Below are 23,693 nucleotides of genomic sequence, written 5' to 3'. Positions count from 1 at the left end.
GGTCATGGCAGATGTATCATGTTGACCTGTTTCTCAGTGCTCCCATCTAGTTACTCTCAAATATAAAGTTCACCTTCCTTTTAAAACAGCAGAGAAATTGTCATAGCTCGAATGGAATACAGGTGCTTCTCCTAGCTGTGGAAACCTTCACAGTGGTCTGATTTCTGGGGTCTTGTTCAGGGGCTGAAAGCTCTGAATTTGCTGGTTTTGGGCTTTGAAGGGCAGTTCTTGTGTCCTCATCCATTTCAGCACCTTGATAGTATTTACACATTTTATGTGGCATATTAAGTTAGGGTTTTTTTGGGTTTTACTTATAGAATTTTATGTTACAAGTCCTACACAAAACACAAAACATTGTCCTATTACAAAACATTTCAAAGTTTTCAAAGTTTTGGGGTTTGGTTGGTTAGGTTTTTGATGGTAGCATGCAGCAGATGTTCCATAGATGTTTCATAGGCTCCTCTGGATTAAACATCTCTATTTCTCTCATTGTGGAGAGCTCTGCATCATATCTTTCCTAGCACAGGATTGGCTTAGAGGATGCAAGCTCAAGTCTGAAGCCAAAAATTTGGGAACAAAACATTAGCTGGTAATTGTCAGACCCTACTAGAGTCTGTGCATTACATCAAAAGGAAAATTGAACAGTTTGGTTGTATTGCCACTTAACAGACCTGGACCCTTATTTGTCAGCTTTGTTAATATTTGTAACTTTTCCACACAAATTTCCTTGAATTTAGTGCTTGCAAATCTTGTGTTAAACAGCGCACTAAAAATTCCTACACATCAGCACTACTCTAGCTGTTTTTCTATCAGCAAAAGTTTCTTTGTATACACAAGTATATTCCCACTTCCATTTGTTTTCTAAACTCTGCCTGTTTTTATTTTAGGCTTCGAGTGGCAATTATTATTTTATTCCATACATTGTCACACCTTGTGCTGACTACTTTTGCTGTGAAAGTGATGCCCAACGAAGAGCCTCTGAGTACATGCAGCCCAGCTGGGACAATATCCTGGGCCCATTCTGTGTCCCACTGGTGGACAAGTTTCTCAGCCTTCTCAAGGATGTCCATGTTACATCATGGTAATGTTGCAACACATACAGTTCCAGAAATTTGTTAGTCATATAATGAAAAAAGGAGATCTGGAATTTCTAGTAGCATTGATTTGTTGGTTTTTTTTTTTTCTCTGTACTTAATATAGTGTTAAAAGAAGCTGCCAGTTTTACTGCTTTTTGTATTCCTGGCCTGCAGTTATTGCAATTAACTAACCATGTTATTCTAGAGTTTGCTTTATACTTACTTGCCAGAAAGCAAGGGCAGGTCATGGGTAAGATAAAGTGCTTAAGTTAAATTATAGTGCAGACAGAGGGTTATAATAGGAGCTAAGCTCAGAGTTTCTTTGCAGAATTCAAAGCCAAAAACTGTTCTTTTCTGTCATCAGATAAAATATATACATGGTAGCAATTGGCATTCAGTTGTGATTTTCATTATTTGTTTTGATTTTTAAATATTAACCTTCTGGTATCACTTAATAAACATGATACTGCTTAGCCATTTCTACAAGGTACTGTTGGAGTTTTGAGAACTGGGGCTGGAGAAGGAGGTCTTTCTTTCTCAGTTGCTCACCCTGTATTCTGCAGCTGTTTTGTCTATATTTCTGGAAAATACTCAGACTGAGTTTTTCCTAATGTCTGAAGCATGAGGTAGCACCAAGGGCCCTCAGCTTTCTTTGTTTCCCCTTTGCCATCCCACCCAAGTGGAAGGCTTACCTAAAAAACTACTTTGGTTTTGTGGTCCCATCCTTGCAATGGGGAGAATTGCAATTCCAGAATCATCCCATCTCATGGATGACCCTCCTGTGACATCCTACCCTGAAGGGGAAGGGAGCTCCCAAGATTTCTGGATGCTCTTGGTTGAAAGGAATGGCAAAAGTCAGAGGGTCTGCAAAGGTTTGCCACGTATTATTGGTAAACTACACACTTGGCATGGAAATTGGTGTTTTAGTCCCTGACCTCCTAGTGTAAGGCACAGCAGAGGGTTTTGCATAAAGAGCATAGGGTCAAAGGGAAGAGAGAAAGAGAGATAAATTAAAGAGGGGCAGAGAGGAGGAAAGAAAGAGAGAGATCACCCATCCTGGCTCCAGTGTCAGTCCAGCTGGGGTTTCCATGCTCCTAAGATGGGTATGCAGAGCAAGCTCCCTGGAATTTTTTGGGGTACCTTTTTTATAGATATGTTTTCCCCCATCCTGGAGATCAGTTTCTCACTGTGTATGCAATTAGATACATGCAATTCTGTTCTTCTAGATCTTTCTGGAAAAGGGTTTGAGGTCTTTGGGGGTTGTTGGTCAGTCTTGATCCCACCTTACAGTCCATGCTTGTTTCTCAGCCTCATTTCTGTGCTTGCACTGTGCTTGCCAGTAGTGCTTACTGTGACCTTGCTGCTTTGATTATAATGTGTATGAGACAGAGAACTTAATTTTCTTTGCTATGTGTAGGGCTTATGCTAAGCAAGGTTTAATACTTGGAAAGACTTATTTGTAAAGAAAAATTTGTATGCACTGGAGTATCTGTCAGGTGACGCCTGCTAAGTTCTAAACTAGAGATTACATAACCTTCTCTAGGATAAATGTACCTCTAAGTAGGTGGTTCAGGCCATTCATATTTGTCATTTTGGCAATATATATATATTATTTTTCAATTTACAAAAGTGCTGATGTTGGATTGTGCACTGATATTAGTGTAAATAAGATGCACTTACTGGAGGCTTTTGCTGAGATCCTACCCACATTATGTATTATGTTAATCAAAGAGATTGCAACTAAATCAGCTTTTGTTGGCTAGTTTTTGCTTTAGTTTCTGTGCTTGAAAGTCTCCTTCCAACTTTCATGATAAAATAATATACCACCTTTTTACATCACACTGGTGTTTCTTCTCTGTGTCAATTTATTATCCCAGATGCTGCCTTCTTTATGATAAGTACCACATCTGTCAGGGTCAGTAAGTCAGGGTCAGCAATGGGGCTAAGAAATGCTTCAGTTTTCCTGTGTTGGTAAAATTGCCTCACAATCCTGGTTATAAGCGTATTGATACATAGCCCTACAGTCTGAGGTAGGGCAAGGTGTAATATTTGTAAGTAGTTATTAAAAATATGGAAACATTTGATGTGAACCTCACTCTGAGGGAATGATACTTTTAATTAGAAATTATATTTTTTATTAGAAGCATAGCCATGTTTTTTAAGAAATGTCTAACAGTCTTCTTCTATGTCTAACTTTTATTTCTTTAGTGCCTATTACAAAGAAACACTGCTAAATGACATTAGAAAAGCTAGAGAGAAGTACCAAGGAGATGAACTGGCTAAGGAGCTGGCCAGGATTAAGCTTCGTATGGATAATACTGAAGTGCTGACCTCTGACATTATCATAAACCTGCTTCTTTCCTACAGAGATATTCAGGTGTGTGCTTAAGGACCGAGGTGATTATTTTACCATGCAATTTTGGCTCTTGTTTGTTCTTCTGTGCTTCATTGTTTGTTAAGCAGTGATTCAAAGCTGACACTAAATGGATACAATTGTTGCATTGTTTAAGTTTGGCTGGTCTGTTGGGCAGTTTAAAGGGATATAGACTCTTACTTACTTCTTGTGAACAAGAGACTCAGATAAGGTGACTTCCCGAGGTCTCTCCCTTTGTTTTTGATAATTTTTAACTTCCTTAAAATGAAAAAAAGCAAAAATCCCTACTGAATCTAGATGCTTGCCTTGCCCTCCTCTCCCCTACCTTTTCTCTCTCCCCCCCATAAAGTTAAATATATTTAGAAATTAAGAAAGTGCATTTGTTATGACTATTGTATTGGCTAGAGATGCCCAAATTGAGAACTGTAATTCAAAGAAACAATAATTTGCTTTTTAAATATAACTGCAACTTTTTTGTTGTTGTTTTGATTTTTAAAATAAGTTCTGCTTTTGCTAAAACACAGCTTGTGTGCTGTCTTTCCAAATTGACAGTCTGAGTTTAACATCCATTTTCAAATATAATTTCAACCATTCTATAGATTTTTTTCCCATGAGGAGCTAAGTTGGATATTTCTTGTGTATAAGTGATTTGTGAGAGCAATGGGTGATCACATCATCCTTTATTACCAGACTTTCCATTCTGAAATGCATGTCTTCCTTCAGCACTTTATTCATTTGGATCTGCTCTGGTGATCATGAAAGGTCTTCCTTGAGAAATGTACTTGTCTCAAAGCATGTTTTGAACAAAAAGATTAAATAACACAAGGGCCTTTGAAATGTCAGAAGGCTGACCTGTTTGTGACTGTAGATGTGGGTTACCCCTGAGAAACCAAAACGAGTACACAGATGGTTGATGTACTTCAGAGACAGCTGTGGTTGAGTCCATGGTTACCTGGAGAGGTGTCCTTCATCAGATGATCTTAATAAGGCCTGGAAAAGCCAGGCTTGTCATCTCTTCTGGTGCTGGGAGTGTAATTGATCAAACTGGCTGCAGGGATTCAGTAGATTGGGCATTGTGGTGAGCAAGAGGCGAGCACTGACATGGATAGACAAAATCCCTGTGTGTTCCTGCACAGCCTTTCCCTGACTCTTAGGAACAGTCACCTGAGAAACTGTCCAGTGATCATAATACATTTTAGCTTTCCTCCTTTCACTTTATTCTACTTCATTCCTTTTTTTTTATTATTTTTAATTTTATACCAGGACTATGATGCTATGGTGAAGCTGGTAGAAACACTAGAAATGCTTCCTACCTGTGATCTGGCTGATCAACACAACATTAAGTTTCATTATGCTTTTGCATTGAATCGGTAAGGATGATTGATTGAAGTTGTTTCATTGTATTGCTGTTCCATATGGGCTTATATATAAATTTATAGTCCAGATAATATCAAATTCCCCTCCCTTTCTGCATACATTGATGTTCATCACAGTCATCTCTCCTTAATCCCATACTTACTGTGCACCATGACAGTTTGTAACTTTTGAAATTGTTGTTTTCCAACAACCATTGTTTTGTCAACAACCAGGAGTGAGTGGATTGGTTCCAAAGGCCTCCTGGCTAACTGCAAAAGACTCCAGTGATACCAAGGGGTTCTTGGTCAGTCTGAGATTGTTTAATCTGAGTCACTTTATTCTGAATATTTTCAAAAGTTTAGTGTGATAGAGTTATGAGTGATTTATTAAAGTAATAGGTAACAACCACTGCTTGATCCATAAGTGCACATTCATGATCGAGTTTCCTTGGAAGGCTGGATGGTCATCAGGACCTGCAGGCTCATCATTACTTTAGGAAACACTGAAATATTATGGAACTCTTCTAGTTAGGTACAGATTTTTGTGATATGTATGTATCATAATTAACTCTGTTTCTAAAGAATTTGCATGAAGATTGTCACAGAAAATATATCTTATGCAAATGAAATCACATATAATAGTAAAAGTAACTGATTAGATGCAATCCACATACTATTAAAGATTGTGACCTACAAACTAACTAAAAATTAGCATTGGACAACACCAGGATGGCATAAATCAAAAAGAATAAGAACTTAATAATAGATCTGGAAAAGCAGTTCCTATGGCATTTTCAGGAAAATTATAATAAGTCTGGTCCTATCTGACAGTTTCATCGGACACAAGAGTAAACATTAAACTATTGCTCAGAAAAATACTGCATATGGATTTAACCAAATTTTTCAGAACTTAAAAAAAAACATTTCAGGAATTTGACTTAAAATGTTTAAATTTGCCAGTAAGAATAATGCTAGAATCATGGCTTGTCCTTAGGTATAATCATATAATCAGTTTTTAAAACCTTTTCATTTAGATGTGTATAACAAAATTAGCAAGATCCTTTACTGTCTTGGTCTTCAAATTCTTTGTATTTTTAGCAACATGTGAAATCCATGCCATTAAACCTTCTGTTTTGACAATGCCAATAGCACCCTGGTACGACAAGATAAAACTAATTGCTCATTAACCTTCCCTGTCAACAGCTTTCATTAAATTGATTATTAGCCCAAACCAGCATGACTCTCCTTCTTTTCTTCTGGGGACAATTTAAACATTTGTATAGAAAAGGTTTTGCATTGGTAAGAATGCAGAATTTAGCATCTGTAGATTTTTTGGCCTTCTTCAAACAAAATTATGGACAAAACTCAAAAGCTGAGACTTAAACATTTTTTGAGCATGTCTACTTATTTCAAAATGACCTCTAAAACGTTGCATTTAACATCCTAGATCCATGAAAATTTTAAATCCCTAATGTTGTCTGTTTTAAAACCAAAATATTTTTAGTGATTTCTGTCAGACCCTATCTTTAAAAATAAAGAACTATATTTTCAGCTCATATTCTATTAATTTCAAGATACAGAACAGTATTAATGTTGCCTGGCACAGCTGATTGAGCCCACCAGGAAAAAATGCATCATATGCAGAACAGAATTAGCAGCTATAAGAATATCTGACCCTGCAGAATGTTAATGTGAGCTTAATTTCATAAAAAAAGTATGCTAGAACTGTGCTACAGAGAGAGTAATTAGTTTATTTCCTCTTGGACTTTGTAGCTGAGTTCTCTTGGCCATTAGTGTCACTTGCATTGTCAGGGCAGAGTTATTCCAGTGCTGCACAGAGCCAGCCCGTGGCAGGAAGGGCTGCAGGGCTGTTCCTGGGCACCTCAGGGCTCTGCTCTTCAGCAGGTGGACACAACCCAGTCTGAAGCACAGTTGTGTGTAGCTCCAGGTTAGCAAGTTAGGCAAGAGACAGGAATGTTTTACTTTAGATTCTGCACCATTCCAGCTTTAATGTGTGTCCTCTGCCTCAGGGCCAGCCTTGGTCTGACCTGCCTTGGGTCATAAGCAAAGCAAGCCTGGGGCTCACTGCTGGGTGCTGTTATAGACAGGTACTAAGGCACTTAGTGTCACTTGTAGGGCAGGCAGACCCTGTCATGCTGGTTTCTGGAGCCCTGATTCATATGGCAGGTGTTTAAGCACAGCCCCTCTCCAGTGTGCTGTCTTCCTCTCTGGTTGCTGTTTCAGAGCAGAATTGAGAGCATCTTATATTTGTCATCTCTCATGTCTGTTATCAGAGGCTAACAATGGATGTTTGCTTGTGCTTGTTTCCAAGCCTGGGCAATCTGAATATATCACCCTCCCAGATGCTTATTTAGAAGTCCTAGGGAGCAAAGGGCTGTTGCTTTTCCAGTATCTTAAGCTGAGTAATTTGGATATAACATAGGAACAGAGCAGAGAGTGCTCTCTTCTGTATGGGCTGGTTTAAGACATTGTTCCTTGTTGCCTCCTAGCTGAGATGTAAGTCTAATTGTATCTTAATTTAGACATTTTCAGGTACAAGTTCAGTCCAAATGTGCAACATGAGTATTTTCAATATTTGTATTCACAGCTGTGGTATGAATTAAGATGCTGTGCAATTGAGGTCTGGGTGTTCCAGATGTGGATGGCTGTTTGTTTCAGTCCATGGGTACACCTTGCCCAGGAGGCAGGCACAGTGTAAGGACAATTTTCTAATTGGTCTTATTTACCAGGGCTGGAGTTATAATGTCCTGAAAGCTTACAAAGAGGCCCAAGGATATGCCAAATTCTGTTCAAAACAGAGTAGACTTTAAAACCAAACCCAGTCCTGGCATAAGGACAGAGCTGTGAAAATGTTAGTCTCTTTTCAGGGCACTTCCATCTTCCTTTATATTAAATATGAAGACAGCTGCAATCACTATTATTTAACTCAGCATGCTGTGTTTTAGCAAGCAACATATTCCAGTACCATAATAAAAGAAGGCAATTAACAAGTGAAGGGTGTAATGGGGTGCAAGTAAAAAATCACTAGTAATTGTGAATAATACTAGTAATTGTGAATAATAGTAGCCAGAGGAAATTGTCCCCATTGATAAGCACTGGGGTATTTAAAATGTTCTGTTCTGTGATTACTCAAATTTAGTAAAAAATCATATTGTAGGCCTCCTCATTTTATATACCTGGCTTTCATGAAGTACCTGAAGTGTATATGAGGAGGGGAAAAAGCTAGTTTTTTTCTTTGTCATATCTGTCTGGAGGCCTGCAAATTTAATTCTTGTCAAAGCCAATTTAGGGTCTTGTCTTCCTCTTTCACTGTTTCAAGTATTGAAGATTCTACAAGCAAATTACATCTTTAGTGAAATGTATCTTAACTCAAAAATTAGTTTTTGGTTTTAAGTGAGAATACTAGTGTACTAATTTTAATTAAAATGAGTTCCCCTATTTCTTAGTAATTAAGAATTTTTAAGAATTTTTTTGCTGTAGGTGTCTGTATAGTTAGTAGTAGTTCAGATCATCTACTATGGAGTCATTAAGACATGAAATAAAAAGGAAACCAAATGTGGATTCCCATGAGAAAATGCTTTCCATTAATACAAGAGTTTTTTGTCATACATAGTCTTCTCCATCTATCTGTATGGAAACAAACTGCACAGAGGAAGATGTGAACAAAAAACTGAATAAAAAAAAATTACACCACCTTTTACCTACAGAGTGAGCTAATTCTTGTTTCACTGAAATTCATGCTGTTCCTGTTAAGTTTGTTGTTAAGTTTGTTGGGCAAAGGCCTGGTTCACTGAGTGTAGCTCTGGCTCTGTAACCATGCCAATTCTTTAAAGCTGGTAAAACCAGTCTGTGAAGTAGGAAGATGTTTTTGGTTTAGGAATACTTAAAACTAGGCCTCCTTATAAAAACTGGAGTGTAAAAAAGGATTCGCCATCAAAGGATGGATTTGGTGAGCAAGAAAGGGGCTATGATATCCAAGAGAAAGGGAAAAAAAATCTTTTATGTTTTTTTACTCTGTTCTAGGTGTTATTCTAGGTGAGATGCTGTGATAGGAGTTTGTTGCCCTACAGAGTAATTCAGAGAGGTAAAGGAAGAGTGGATAGTTGGATAAGACAGGGAGACAGATGCAAGAGGCTTGTGCAGGCCAGGGAAGTGAGAAGACTGCTTCTGTGATTGAAGAAACATGGTAGGGTCAGCAGACAGATAAATCGTGGCAAAACTGCAGTGTGCAAGCTAGCAAATTGGCAAGTGAATCAGCCAGCAGTTTCTAGAGGATACAAGCTGTCAGGCAAAACTAAACTGGCAGCAGAACCCTGGCACGAATTTCAAGGAAGTGATTAGAGGCTATAAAGGTGCCCTGCCAGGACAACTTTTGTTTTAAAAAAAAGAATTTCTATGTAGCTATTTCTGTCTGAAAAACCTTGGTTTATTGATGATTTCTTCATACAGAAACAATTCCATGTCATTAATCATTCCTTTAATTTGAATTTTTTTTCCTAATCCTAATAGTTTAGTTTCCTTTTTAAATAAAGCTTAAAACTGTACACAGTACTGAAGATTAATGTGCCAAGGTATTTGTAAAAGACATAATGTGTTTTGGTTTTAGTTTTTATTCCTTGTTAATTTCCTTTTAATTCCTAGCATTGTGCTTTGGGAAACTTGGCAGTGTTATATTGAGCACTAGGATATTTTCATAATTGCCCTAGTTTTTGAAAGTAAATCGCAGATCTCTTTCTTAACTGGCAGCAGTTTCTGCTGCTGTCGTGTTCAGGTAATGTAGATTGATTTTCTCTGCTTAGTTTCTCTGCAAGTTTTCACCAGGTAAGGTTTGCAATAAGAGGATTAAAATGAGCTAACAAAGAAACCAGTAAAGGGAAAAAAATATCATTAAATATCATTAAAAATGTATTTTGAAATAATTTTCAGATTTTGAATAGTGATTCTGATGCCCCTGAAACCCAGAAAAAATATGAAGAGTAGCTCATATTTTCACTGTGTATGTATTTTCTCCCAAATGTGGAGAGTCTAATAGATTGTGTATTGAAGAGCACCATTGAAATATGCCTATTTCAAAATTCTACATAATCCCTAAAAATGACTTGTTTGTTTGATACCATGAGAGATTGTATTTCAGTGCTAGATGGCCTGAAATCACCAAGGAGCAGTAAAATTACCTGGTAGGGTCTTTTCTGTAGCAGCTTGTTGGGATTCTGCTCTGGTTTCTAAAACTTCATATTCAGGGGATATACTTTGCAAATCTCAACTGGTGCATCAAGTTAATCCATAAAAAGAACATTTTCTGCCTTCCTTCTCATGCCTGTGCATCATCATATGCAGTACTTCACCTTGCCCTGAAATAGTTTCAGTTCAGAGAGGCTGTGGCATCTCCACCCCAGGAGATAAAATAGATTCAGTTTTCCAGACACAGCCGAGGCTGCATGGTCCAGTGCTGGGCTATGGACCTACTGTGAGAAGGAGATTCTATTAGATGACCTCCAGCAGTCCTTTATGGGTTTTTTTGTGATTGTTTTTGTGTGGCTGTAAGTGGGTGCTGGGGAGCATGGGGAAGCTGACATAGTTGAGATTGATTTTAAAAAAATAGAAGTCAGTGCTAAGCCTTAAGGTTTTAAGGTAATCTCTTCTACTTTAGTGATAGCATCACAGAGCTGTTTCAAGGCACCTTGAACAAATTATGAGCTGTCAAGCATGCAGACCTGACAAAGTGTGGGATCTGAAACAAGAATTGAAAATCTGTCTCAGTCAAGCATAACAGGTTCTGCATATTATCCAACAGAATATTTCCATACGTGATCTTTCAGGTTGTTCAGGGTTTTTTTTTCTTGTTTGCCCTCTCCTTTTGGATTTGGAAGCTGATAACTTCCTAAATTTGTAAATTATTGTAGTTGATGTATGGTTTTTGTGTTATCCAATAGGCATTGAATTCTGCTGCAGTGAAAAACAGGGTCTAATATAAAGATACCTAAACTGATTATTGTTTAATTATACCCTGTTAGATAAGTGTATACTTGTCATGTACTAAATTTTGTTGAATTTAATTATTTTTAACAATATTTTTTCCTTATATTATAAGAGAGAGACATCTTTCATTCCAAGTTCTCTACTACAGTATTTATTTAGGGCTTGGTCCTTTATAATGCTCTCCTATTGTTATATTTGGTGTGTAGAGGTTCATCCTTTGTTGATCAGAAATGTTAATCTTCACAAAATCCCATTTTAAGCAGTGTCTTGCTTTGTTTATTGTATTTTTTCTTTAGTTACACTTTTTTTTCAATCAGTACCCAACACCTCTTTATGTTAACATTAATAAATAACCTTTTTTTACACAATATAGACTTGGGAAAGCAGTGATTTTTAGATTTTCTCTTTCCATGCTAAAGTGCTCTACACTAGTTTTAGTTCTAGTTGTGCATTTCTTGTGTTTTCAGGATTTTTTCAGGATTCAAGTACTTGTGGTGAAAGTTTATGCTCTGCTAGTGCAGACATCAAAGGCAAGATAAATCCTTCACAACCAGCTACAAATCTGTTTAATCTTATATTAAATGTTCTCCATCACCTAGCATGCATAGAAGCCTGAATTTTGCTACAGATGTGTTGTTACTGGTCTTATTGCATCAGCTGGTTACCTAAGGAGCAGAGCCCCTTTACACTAAATATTAATCCTTTTGGGGCATGTAAGTAATAAATTTACCAGAAAGCATTATCTGTTACTGGTATTGCTGTAGTCATAGTCCTTGTAGGCCTGTTCATAAATAACTAGGTGGGGACTGGAAAATTATAAACAGTTCCAAAAAGACTTTGGCAAATATTTTAAATCTCTCTAGTGATGAAAAAAAGTGTTGAAGAGGCTATTAAACTTGTCTGTTTGATACCATGAGAGATTGTATTTCAGTGCTAGATGGCCTGAAATCACCAAGGAGCAGTAAAATTACCTGGTAGGGTCTTTTCTGTATTAAACTCTTAAGCTGTGTTTGCATTACTTTTGCAAATAGACATTGTTTTTTGTTCTAAGTGACTTTTTGCAGTAAATATTGAGTTCTAAACTTAGAAAAACAGCAAGGTAAATGGAGGCAAAAATTCTGATTGTTGAATAACAATAAGGAATGGAAATATTATTTAATCACTGTTTTCTTATTAACACAATTGTTAAATATTTGTCAAATGATGCCATATCACAACTTTTTGTTGTTTTCCAAATCTTTTTCTAATCTGAAGAATTTTAATTAAGAAATACAGTTCAATTTTTTTCTTTTTATTCTTGTTGCTGTTCAAAGGCTTCATATTGAGCTCTGTCATTATTTTGGGTAAGATTGGATTGACCTGGCTTCACTTGCAATTAGTTGGTTTTTCCTGCTATTGTTTCTGGATCCTCTGGATTCACGTTCACAATTCTTGGACGTAGCTGAATGATCAGTCACACTGAATGCTGAAAATGGCCATTTTTTGTTAAGTGTTGTCAGGAGTGAGCACTAGCAAGCACTTTTTTCTCATTGCAGGAAGGGCAGAGTGTGTTTGTGTACACAGGAAGGAATCAAGTCAAATGGCAGATTTTTATCATAGAGGAGTTCTGGGTTTGCATCATTTCTTATGTGAGCAACAGATAGAAACCAATGATAGGAGAGTGAATTTGAGTTTTATCAGTCATCCAATAATCATGAATCAGTCTAAATAAAGTGTGTGTATAGTAATGATGGATGAATTATGACATACAGGAGGGATATTGTTTTTCTCCCATCTTGCAGTTACTGTTTGAGGTCTAAACTAATTTATTTTATTCTCTGCATTTGATTTCAGAAGAAATAATGCAGGTGACAGAGAGAAGGCACTACAAGTTATGCTTCAAGTCCTGCAGACATGTGATCACCCTGCTCCAGACATGTTTTGCTTATGTGGGAGGATCTACAAGGATATGTTTCTTGATTCTGACTGTAAAGATACCAATAGTCGAGATCATTCCATTGAATGGTAACAGAAAAAAAAAAAAAAAAACCAACAAAAAAACAAACCAACCAAACAAACAAAAAAAAAAACCCACAAAAAACCCACAAAAAAACACCAAAACAAAACAAAACAAATCAAAAAAACACTCACAAAAAAAACCAAAACAAACAAAAAAAAAACACCAAAAATCTATCTCAAAACATTTTCAGACTTTTAAAATCTGGATATGAAAAGTAGGCCCATAAGAATTAGATCAGTTGTTCTACTTATCTCTGTTTTTCAGAGTCCTGTTTGAATAAGTAGTTTATTGAGCAACAGATCTTTGTATATGTATTTCCTTACTTCTCTTTATAAGCTCTCTTGGAAATTGAATGATGCACTTTATTGGGAGGGATGTTGACTAACCTCTGTCTTTGTTGAGGAAATATATAATTAATGGGTCTCAAGACCAAAATGAAATACAAGTGAGATCACAGAGTTATGTTAGTCCTCTGCAGAAGGATGGTTTCCATGCTGAATCCCCAGGAAATACATATAAGGAAAAAGAGTGATAAACTGTGTTGTGAATTTTCTTAAGACATTAAGTCATGCATTAGCACACAGGCTCTCACCAACATACTGTTCATACAGAAATGTTTGTGTAATCATACTGAGTACAATAATTTTAGCAGTGTGGGTTTGAACTGTTAATTGTGAGATATTCTCCCCCACCACCTCACTTTTTCCCCCCAATGAAACATGGATGGGTAGCAGTGGACTTGCAAGCTTCAGGTGGATCTCTTGATATTGCACCAGCTGGTGGCAGGCATTCAGCCTGTGTCAGCTGTGTCTCAGTTACCTTTAATGAACATGAATCTTTAAAACAAAGGGTTTGGGGCCATTGGTGCCAACTAGCCATATAATCCTTACAGTAAATCAATAATTTAAAATACCTACCAGAACTTTGCAATATTTCAGTTCTTCTAAACAACGAGATGTGAGTTCTTGACTCTTCTCTGCAGGTATCGCAAAGGATTTGAACTCCAGCCAACTCTATATTCTGGAATCAACCTTGCAGTTTTGCTACTTGTTGCAGGACAGCAGTTTGAAAGCTCAATGGAACTGAGAAAAATAGGTAAATAGCCACACACAGTGCCACAGACAAGTTTTCTGCCTCTCTCCCTATGAAGAAAACAAAATACTTACAGTGATGGGTTGCATAGACAGAAAGGTGGTTCAGGCTTTTTTTGTGGTGGGTCCTGGATGGCAGTCTGAAGCACAGGGATCTCAAAGGCACATTTTCCTTCTGGCTGCCTTGGAGCAGCTTTTGGGTAACATGACCCATTTAAAGGGCCCCAGATATGAGAGAACAACAAAGGACCAACTTCAGCACCATCTGTAAATTGCTTTTACTGCACCACAGAGATTATCCCATTGGAGAGCCAGCAGGGCACAAAGACAGGAAGAGACATTGTGGCCCAGTTCTTCACAGGAATGCCAGGAAAGGATCCAAAGGGTTTCTGTTGTCACTGAGTAGAGAGATACACAAGAAGTATTGTCTGCAAGGATCTTCCAGAACAGTTACTTGTTGTTTGCCTTGAGTCAGTCACATCTTCCATGTATGTGCTAAATAAAACACATCACTTTATATTTACAACAAAATCCCATAATAGAAACAGATATGCAGGTCTTCCTAGGGGAGTGATAGTTGAACATTACATTTGGAATCTGGTCTTGTCTGAAATCCGTATTTGAACTGTAAACGTTAAGAATGCAAAAGTGGCTTTAAGTCATTCTTCTGACCTTGCTCTGGGGTGGACTTGTGTGAACCTCTAGCCATGGATGCAGTAAATGCAGATGAGGACACAGATTTGTGCATTTTACATTGAGAATCAGGAGGCAGATAGCCCAGACAGGAAGCAAAAGAGGTTTTTCAGCATTGTGCAGTAAGAGTTCTGCTTTCTGAGCTGTACTGGGGGTATGATTTGCAGATCCTGTCTCAGTATTGTGCAATGTTGTTTTCTGGGAAAAACTTATTCCTCTTTATTTTCATCAGTAATGCTTAATCAAGTCTTAAATTAGTCTTTTACTGATCGACGTACCAGTAAAAAACACAAGAGTGTTTTACTGATAGAAAATTGTGGTTTCTAATTGAAATTTTACAGGTGTACGGTTAAACAGTTTATTGGGAAGAAAAGGAAGCCTAGAAAAAATGAACAATTACTGGGATGTGGGACAGTTCTTCAGTGTGAGCATGCTGGCAAATGATGTTGGTAAAGCAGTACAAGCAGCAGAGAAGCTTTTTAAGCTGAAACCCCCAGTGTGGTATGTGGTAGAAGGCTGTTGCTCAAGTACTGAACTATGGGGAAATGCACAAATTTTAAAAAATCACGTGGTTAACTTAACTGGATTTTTCCATCTTAGATTGTTTGCAATTCTGACTTTTATGCTCTGTTCTTTTGTTATGAGAAGGATGTGGGGAGGTGAGAAATTAAGTTACCCAACATTGTCAGGTTATATCCCATTGAAGCACATATTTTATAAGAAGGAATTTGGATATTAGTACTGATTCCTTGTGAAACAATTGTGAAAAGATTGTGAAACTACTGTTTTTGATTTAGCTAGCTGCTGCTTCCCTCCCCCACCATCTTCTAGCTCATCATATCCTGTCTAATCCCCATGTAACTACTTGTGTAACTATACCCATTTGCAAAGAGCTATTGTTCATGAACATCCATGTGAGCTTATGACTTCAGGCTTTGTCTAAACTTGCTATTCTTTCCAGAAATCTGTGTGAAAATCAGCGCTACCATTTCCATTGTGGTAGTTTTTAAAACGCATCTCATTTTGGATGTCTAAGTGGTTTTAGAATCAGGTCAAATTTTGTTTTCTCTCTATTAACTCAGTAATTTAATACATTCTAGGTACTTGAAATCATTAGTTCAGAATCTGATGTTAATTCAGCATTTCAAGAAACTCACCATAGAACATTCTCCTAAACAAGAAAGATTGACTTTCTGGCTAGATATAATTTTTGAGGCAACGAAAGAAACAACTAACGGACTGAGATTTCCAGTAAGATGTTATGTCCAAACAAGTTTTGTATGTTTAATGTTTCTGGATAGGATATTACAAGAATTAGATAACTCTAAACATAATACTTAAAAACTTTACTGCCTATTATTTCACTGCATGAAACAAACCCCTGTACTCTCTTAATCTTTATGCTATAAAAAAATTAACCCACCAGGCTAAAAGCTTGTAAATCTCCTATAGCAAGTGATAATGCTGTTCTGTTGTTCGTAAGAACACAGACTTTTCCTGCCTTGTCTTGCCCTCCTGTCTCCCTTGAAAATTTTTTTGGCCTTACTTGAAAATTGCCTTTTGTCTATATGTGAGCATCTGAAGATACTTTAGTGTATTAGTTACTGGTTTATTAAGGAAAAATGCTCTCTGTCTTCAGGTTTTGGTGATAGAGCCAACTAAAGTCTACCAGCCTGCCTATGTTTCAATAAACAACGAAGCAGATGAGAGCTCTCTGTCTTTGTGGCATGTCTCTCCCCCTGAAATGGTAAAACTGTCAGCAAGTGTGTTAAATGTAATGATTCACTGTACATAAAGTAATTTTTTACATGTAGAGTTTGGAGCACCTTACAATAATTTAGAATTTGCTACTTTTGTGCAGATATGAAAGCTGATATTTTACAGAGAAAGTAAAAGGAGTGACTGATTAGAAATCAAGTGATTGATGTCATTCAGCTTTAACTTATCTTTACCATGTCTCTTAGAAGTGCATGGGTTATTTGGTCTGCTCGTAATATTTATCACCAGAATTCCATGATTTTAGTTAAGATGCAGGTAAAAGATTAAAAGTTAAGATAAAGCCCAGTATTGTGTTCAATGTTTTAGGCATTTTAGACTTTTACAATTGCGATATTAGAAACTAGAAAAAAGGCAGCCTGTGACAAGTAAGTGTCAAGAAATAAAATATTTACTGTCTTGGATTATTGGATAAGACACAGGGGATTAAGAAAGGAGTAGGCACAGTTACGGACAAGTGTCAGCTCTTAAAAATGAGAAATATTTTGTTTCACTTTGAAAGACTTGAAATCTGCGATGTATTTTGCCACTCTTTCTTGATATTAGACCAATATAGATGGAGAATAGACTAAAATATAGATAGACAACATGTGGAAAAGAAATATGTTGGAGCAGGACAAAACCACATAGTTACCTGGATCTCTGAATGATTTTTCCAGTACACTGTTCTACTTACATTCAGGTGAATGTGTCTGACACAACTTTGCTTTATGGAACAAATTTTTGGTGCATGTCTGACATTGCTAAATAAGATCCAGCTTTTAGCTGGATATAATTAGAATCGATGGAGGGCTGCAGTCCTAGACACAGGCTGTCCTTCCTCTGGTTTGCCTCCAGTGTGTTCCCTGGGCCAAAGCTGTTGGTAAAGACCTCTTAGAGAGACAGGTGAATTTGCCTTTCCCTTTGAGCCTAGATAAAAGCAGGGCATAGTCTGCTCCATGTTTAATGTAAAATATAGATGTATTTGCATCAAAACATAATAATGTTTGGTAAACTGAACTGCACAATTTATTCTTCAATTTTAATTTAAATGAGGAAATGCAGCTTTTGCTTCCACCCTGTGACATTTGTATTCATTTTTTCACAAGTGAGTAAAATAGCAATGTGTGTCTAAGTTCTTTACCCATGTACTAATTTTATTTCAAAATATGGGGGGGAAAAAAGAAAGAAAAAACCTTTTTAAAACCTTTATTTTGCTTATCATGCTGTGACTTTGTTTTCAATATTAAGTCGAAGTTAAACTGTAGTTGATTTTATCCCTTTGTTCTTTACAGAAACAGATTCATGAATGGAATTTTGCAGCTTCTTCCATTAGGGGAATAAGGTCGGTTTGTCAGTAAACAGTTCAGTGTCCTTTTGTGTATGTTTTATATTTCCCTTAAGTGGGAAATCTACCTTAAATCTCTCTCTTTCAATGGCCTGTTATAAGAGCTTGTCCTGTCCAACCTGCCAGGAAATGTCACAGGAGAGTTTGCCTTTCTGTGCATGGGCAGAGCTGTACATTTCTCACAGGAACACTCAATCTGAGAGGAGTACTTGGTGTCTGTGTCCTCTGGTAGACTTCTTTGTTTTTCATTATGTAACTGATTTTTGTAGATTTTTTTCTTAATGTTTCATTGAAGTTATTGCCATCTCTACATTTAAAAACATGGAAGGCAAAAGGAAGGAAGAGCCCTTAGCACTTCTGCTTCCTTCCATAAGTGAAAGACTTCGTTTTCTTTTAACTAAAGGAAACCATGGTATCTGTTTTCTGTTTGGAATTTAGAAATGCTTCTGTTATGGCTTTATTTAAATACCTGCTAGCTAAAAATTGAATTATTAAAGAAGTAATAAATGAAGTATAAATGTAGTTTTTGCTAAGGACAGAAAAGAATTCTTAAGCTGGAAGTAGATGTCTAATGGAGTTTCTCAAGGACTAACCTTTATAGTTAAGACAGTTCCATTTTGTGGTGCTTAGATTAATGAGAACACTAGTCACAAGTAAATGGATCAAAATATTAGTACCAAAATCAGAATATTTTAGAAATATTATAGAATATTATCAGAAAGAGCAGGATTGTTCTGAGAACTGAAAGGATAGAAATATGACTACATTTGGAAGGTAGATTATATATATTAAGTTGGGCTGCTTTGCTGCCAGAAGTGTGAGAGACAGAACACCAGGAGAGGAAAAAAAATGAAACCTATGTCCTCTCAGAATTATACAGGCTGCAGTTAAGCACTAGAAGAACTGTAAGTACAGGGAACACCAGGTGGGCTTTTGCCTTCTCTCTGAGCTCCTGAGTCTCTTCACTGGTGGATCTGACCTTTTAGGGACATAAGTGACTGTTGTCTGGGGACACTTGTGTGCCTGCATAAGCTTAAGTGCTTGACAAACCTGATTCAAGATACCTAATGGGTTCTCTAGTTCTGAAAGCAGAGGGTTTCTAGGCATTGATCTTGACTCAGAGTGCCTAAAGTTTTAGGTCTCCAATTTGCCTTCCCTGAACTTGTAGAATTTGCCTAAGCAAGTAAGCTTGGAGAAGAAGTATTTCTCTGATTAATGTGAGTGGTGGTTGAAAACCTAAAACTGTCAATTTGGACATAGATCATATCATAACTTCAGTCTTTTCTTCTAAAAAAAAAAAAAAAAAGCTCTGGTTTAAATGAATTTTACATGATATTTTGTTATTACACCAATGCAATGTGAGTTACTGAAGTCTGTGGAACTGATTGAGTATAATTCAGCGTAAAGTTTCTGTACCACATTAATTACCTTCAGTCAACACCATGCACAGAAATTAATCTTTGAGAAAGATAACTTTAATCAAAAGGAAGCAAGCAATTAATTTCATTTGCTTTGATTTTTAATCACTGCTGAGTGTTAAAAAAAAAAAGAATCACTGCATTACAAAGCTCAAAGAGGCAATCTTTTTTAAATTTAGTGGAGTTAGATCTTTGCTTTGTATGTGACAACTTTAAATTACTATTCTTTTGGAATTGCATTCGTTTAAAGAAAAAAAAGTGGTCTCAGTTAAAATACAAAATATCAAAAGTCCTAAATTGTACTTATACTAACTAATTCATCTTATATACCCCATACATGACAATGTTTGTAATGCAGTATTGTTGCTTAGATAGTGTTTTGTCTATTCTGTGTTTGCCCCAGGAAGACCTTGCTTTGTCTCTTAGTTCTCAAGTCAGATACATGCTCACCTGACTTGTTAGGCTGGAAATTGCTGTACCAAATGAAACTGAAGAATAGCTTAGTGTTATTTTCACATATTTCTAGAAGAGTCTTCAGGCAAAATTCTAATTTTTTGGAACATTTTTCATGTAGTCCTTAACGACGCTTCAACAGGCAACATCAGTTGGTCCTGTAACATGTGACAACTTTACTAAAGTGTACTGTCATGTATTTTAAGTTACTGGCTTAGCAGAAGATAAGCAAAATAGAAGAGCTTGACTGAACAGATCAGGCAAGAATCTAAGAAATTTTATTAACTTAAGGCACAAAAATACCTTAAGAAGCCTAAAAATTTGAGATAAAGTAGCAAAATACTGAAGTGCAAATGATTTGAGTAAGAGGTTAATTCTTAGATTTATTTTCATATTGATACTGTGTTTTATGGCATTTCACTTTTTGCTTCAGTGCATTTAGATGGAATATCTATGACACTGGCAAGATATGATATGCAATAAATAATCCCTTTTCAGAATTATGGCTGCAATTTGGAGCAAATATTGGTCATCCCAAAACTTGTTTATTGGTTTTAAGGCATAAAGAGTATAGACCGAGAAGGATCTGTTACACTGTAGGTATTTCCCAGTTCAGTTTTATTGTAGGAACAATGGAATTATAAAAACCTGAAGTACTTTTCAGTCTTTAAGGAAAGGTTTTCTGAATAGCTGGTGTCAGAGAAATTCACTTTCCATTGAGTGTCATCAAGTACCAAGGAGTCTGATGGACTTGTGTAAAAGTAGAAATGCAGCTAGCCAACAAACCAACCTCTGTACACCTCAGATAAACTAGTATTTTACCAGAGTAAGCAACAGCTTATTTATCACAATGGAGATAGGATTATAAAATGTATAAATAAACTGAAAACTTCTAGTTACAAGGAATTACAGACTGCTTCTCTGAGGTAATTAACTGTGAAAAAGATGTTTCTTAAGTGTTCATATTTAGAAAAACCCTCCTCATTGCCTTATTTCTTACAATAGTTGTATCCAAAATAACGTTTTCCTGATGTGAATTTTACAGCATTTCCAAGTTTGATGAGCGATGTTGTTTTCTTTATGTCCATGACAACTATGATGACTTTCAAATCTACTTTTCTACAGAAAACCAATGTAGCAGGTAAGTTCAGTTTGTGTGGGTGTTGCATGCCTCATCTATATCCTAAATAAAATTGATTTCATAAAGATTGAAAACCAATATTTTTGCTTGAGAAACAGATTATTTATTTCTTCACTTATTTTTTCTTGATGAAGAAGCAATGTAAACTCGGTGATGCTTAAGGTGGTTAAAGCACCCATTATGCTTCCTGTGCCATTCTGATTAGTTTATCTACAAGTCCATATGTCTGAAAAAGGTTTAACCAGTTTAATCTAAATTACAGCTGTAACCTTATTTTTATCTTGGCTGTGTAAGGTGCTACTTTGTTTCAGGTTCCCTTGTGTGTCTGTTCAGTTTGATTTAAATAAGAGTATCTAAGTGTAACAAGAAATTCTAACTTACATTGTGTCACAGATCCGTGTTACTGATTGTATCTATATTTAAGTAGTTTCTGGTGATCTGTTGTCTCTAAAAAGTAAGCAGGCGAACTGAATTTTAGGCCTAAATCTTTGCAGACCAAATTGTTCTTTGTGACTGGTAGTTGCAAATACACCTGACTGATGTAGGAGGGAGTTGTTGATACACTTAGGTTTGGGAGTGTAATGGTATATTCACTATTTCTTGCAATAATTGCTACTAATGTATTATATGGAATAAACTATATATGGATTAAGGAAAATTACTAGCTTTGCAGTGTGCATTACATAAAAGGTAGGAAACACTAAAATTAATGTTACCTCCTCAGCCTTAATTTGGCAGTGCAATTTGTGTGTCATGAAACATGGTCACGTTTTTCATAGTGTATTTAATGTGCTACAGGAGTCAGTTCAAGAGATGTGTCTCTGTTATTTAATGAAAGAGATCTATGACATGAAATGATGAATATTTTATAATTTTTTTATTACCCATTTATTTTAAATTGTTAGCCATTTCTTATAGAATTTGGAAAAAAATTATGTAAGAAATTTCTCTGCTCAGGCAGGTTACTACAGGAAAAAATGTTCTTGTACTTAAATATCTGCACCCCTGAGAACTAGAAATTACTTTAAAATCTGTTCTTCTAGCCACGTTACTACTTTTTATACTTTTGGCTTTCTGAATGCCTGACAAAAAGCGACATGTGATTTTCTGAAATACTGAGTAATCACATTTGCAGCCAAACATGTACTGAAAAAATATTTGAGTTGAATCTACCAAGATTTTACTATGCAGTTGCAATAACAAGTAACTATTGGGTTCTGCTACAGCAAATAAAGTAATTTTATAAATAATGAGGCTTTTCAGTGTGTGTTTGATGTTATTCATCATTTAAAATGGGATAAATATGGAGAAAGTTGGTAATGAAAGAAAGCTGTGAACGTGCAAGTCAGTTTATCAGCTTGAAAGCAATGCCCAGCTTGCAAGAATCTGTTTAGTCTGCTTCCAAAAGAGTATTCTTCTTTGATCTTGTGCTATGTATTTCTTTTTTAGGTTCTGTGGTTTGGTGAAAGAAATTTTGTCTGATGCAGTCGGCAGTACTTTGGAACTAGAAGGAGAAATAGATGGAGACACATTAGAGGTATGTTGAGGATGAAAAGATCTAAGAACTCTGAAACTTGTTCTCAGCCTTCCCTGCACTTTCCTATCAGTATAATAGGAAGATAAATAGCATTTTAAACTCCTTAATTGCGTATGAAATTTAAATTCTTTCAAAATTATTTGTACATGAGGTTTGCATTCATTTGAAAAAAACGCACATTTTTTATTAAATGAGCCTGTTAGTACTGTTAAATGTATAATAATGAAATGTGTTACTGTTTGTAGAAGAATCAACTGTTATCAGCTGGCTCAAGTGGATTAAAGAGATAAAATATTAAATAAATGCTAAGAAAAAGCCATTTACAAAGGTACTTTAGTTTTTCTACCTGGTGGCTGATACCATTTACTACTCCAGGTAATTTCATTTGATAGGCTTCTGTCCCAGAGATATTGTAGGTATTTAGGATCAGGTTAATGCATTGTGCTTTTTTCTTCTCACTGTAACATGCATGTTAGGAATCCAGTAGCTGTAGGCTTTCTTTATAATTAGTACAGAGAGGAAAAAATGAAAAACCACCAACTTGGAAAGGGTTATTCACATCTCATGTGGCCTCAGGTTGGGATAGATGAGTCCATGTCTTCATAAGAGAAAGTGACTCATAGCTGATGTCCACATTTGTAGCATTAAATACATACCCTGTATTTATTCTTCTTTTTATTTGTTTCAAAATCTGAAAAGCTGCCATAGAAGGTAGGTTGGAAGTTTTATTTGTGGACAATTAAATTTAATCAATCTGATTAAATGAGCATGAAGACCCTCCTGTGGCTTGTTTGAGCTGGGTGTCTTTCTGACTGTGTCTCATTCCAGCAATTCTCTTAGGCTGACAACTCCAAGCCACTCTTCATGATAGTGAGCTTTTGTAGGACTTGAGGCTTTAGAGGAGGAAAAAGAAAATATAGAGCTCTCTGCTGTACTGTTAAATGTAGCTGCATGTAGTGGGAAAGATGAGTTTGTGCACTGGAGTTTGTGTGGCCTCAGAATTCTTTCCTCAAGCATGAAGGACAAATTCACACATCTGTTAAGCCCAGTTTAATACATACATCTGTGGTCTTGACACAGCTTCAGGGCTCTGCCTTGGTACAGATAGGGTATTAGCTATAGCTGCAGATCTTTATATTACATAATTATGTACTCAGCTAAGAGCAGGACTATCTCCACACAACACAGTCTGTTCAGCTGTGTAACAGTCTCTCAGAGGATCTGAGCTCATCATGGCTTGAGCCTTTCAAAAACTAAACTGAAAAAATCACTGGAAAATGCATAGCAGGAAGCAGTCCTGCATGAATGAATGACACATGGAGATGTGACTATAGAAATGTATTTCAAATCTTTGAGCTGTATCATTCTACCTAACTTGAAGTTTTCACCATTGTTACTTTATGCTTACTGTCTTGGGGTAGGACACTAAAACAAAAATCAGGATTTCTGAAGG

At 36.4% G+C, this 23,693-nt stretch overlaps 1 protein-coding gene across 1 annotated transcript in view; it reads left to right on the top strand.

The window, feature by feature from the left end:
* The window catches only part of MAP3K15 (mitogen-activated protein kinase kinase kinase 15), an 84,413-nt gene that overhangs the window by 39,777 nt on the left and 20,943 nt on the right, over positions 1-23,693 (top strand). The window contains exons 4-14 of the mRNA XM_056501102.1: positions 888-1,081; positions 3,285-3,453; positions 4,714-4,820; positions 12,639-12,809; positions 13,787-13,899; positions 14,930-15,089; positions 15,689-15,839; positions 16,228-16,335; positions 17,639-17,688; positions 20,608-20,703; positions 22,153-22,240. Of these exons, the coding sequence (XP_056357077.1) occupies positions 888-1,081; positions 3,285-3,453; positions 4,714-4,820; positions 12,639-12,809; positions 13,787-13,899; positions 14,930-15,089; positions 15,689-15,839; positions 16,228-16,335; positions 17,639-17,688; positions 20,608-20,703; positions 22,153-22,240 (1,407 nt within the window). The remainder of the gene's footprint in view (positions 1-887; positions 1,082-3,284; positions 3,454-4,713; positions 4,821-12,638; positions 12,810-13,786; positions 13,900-14,929; positions 15,090-15,688; positions 15,840-16,227; positions 16,336-17,638; positions 17,689-20,607; positions 20,704-22,152; positions 22,241-23,693) is intronic.

Source organism: Oenanthe melanoleuca, chromosome 1 (assembly GCF_029582105.1).
Source record: "Oenanthe melanoleuca isolate GR-GAL-2019-014 chromosome 1, OMel1.0, whole genome shotgun sequence".
Lineage (NCBI taxonomy): Eukaryota > Metazoa > Chordata > Aves > Passeriformes > Muscicapidae > Oenanthe > Oenanthe melanoleuca.
This window is presented reverse-complemented; position numbering and strand designations above follow the sequence as displayed.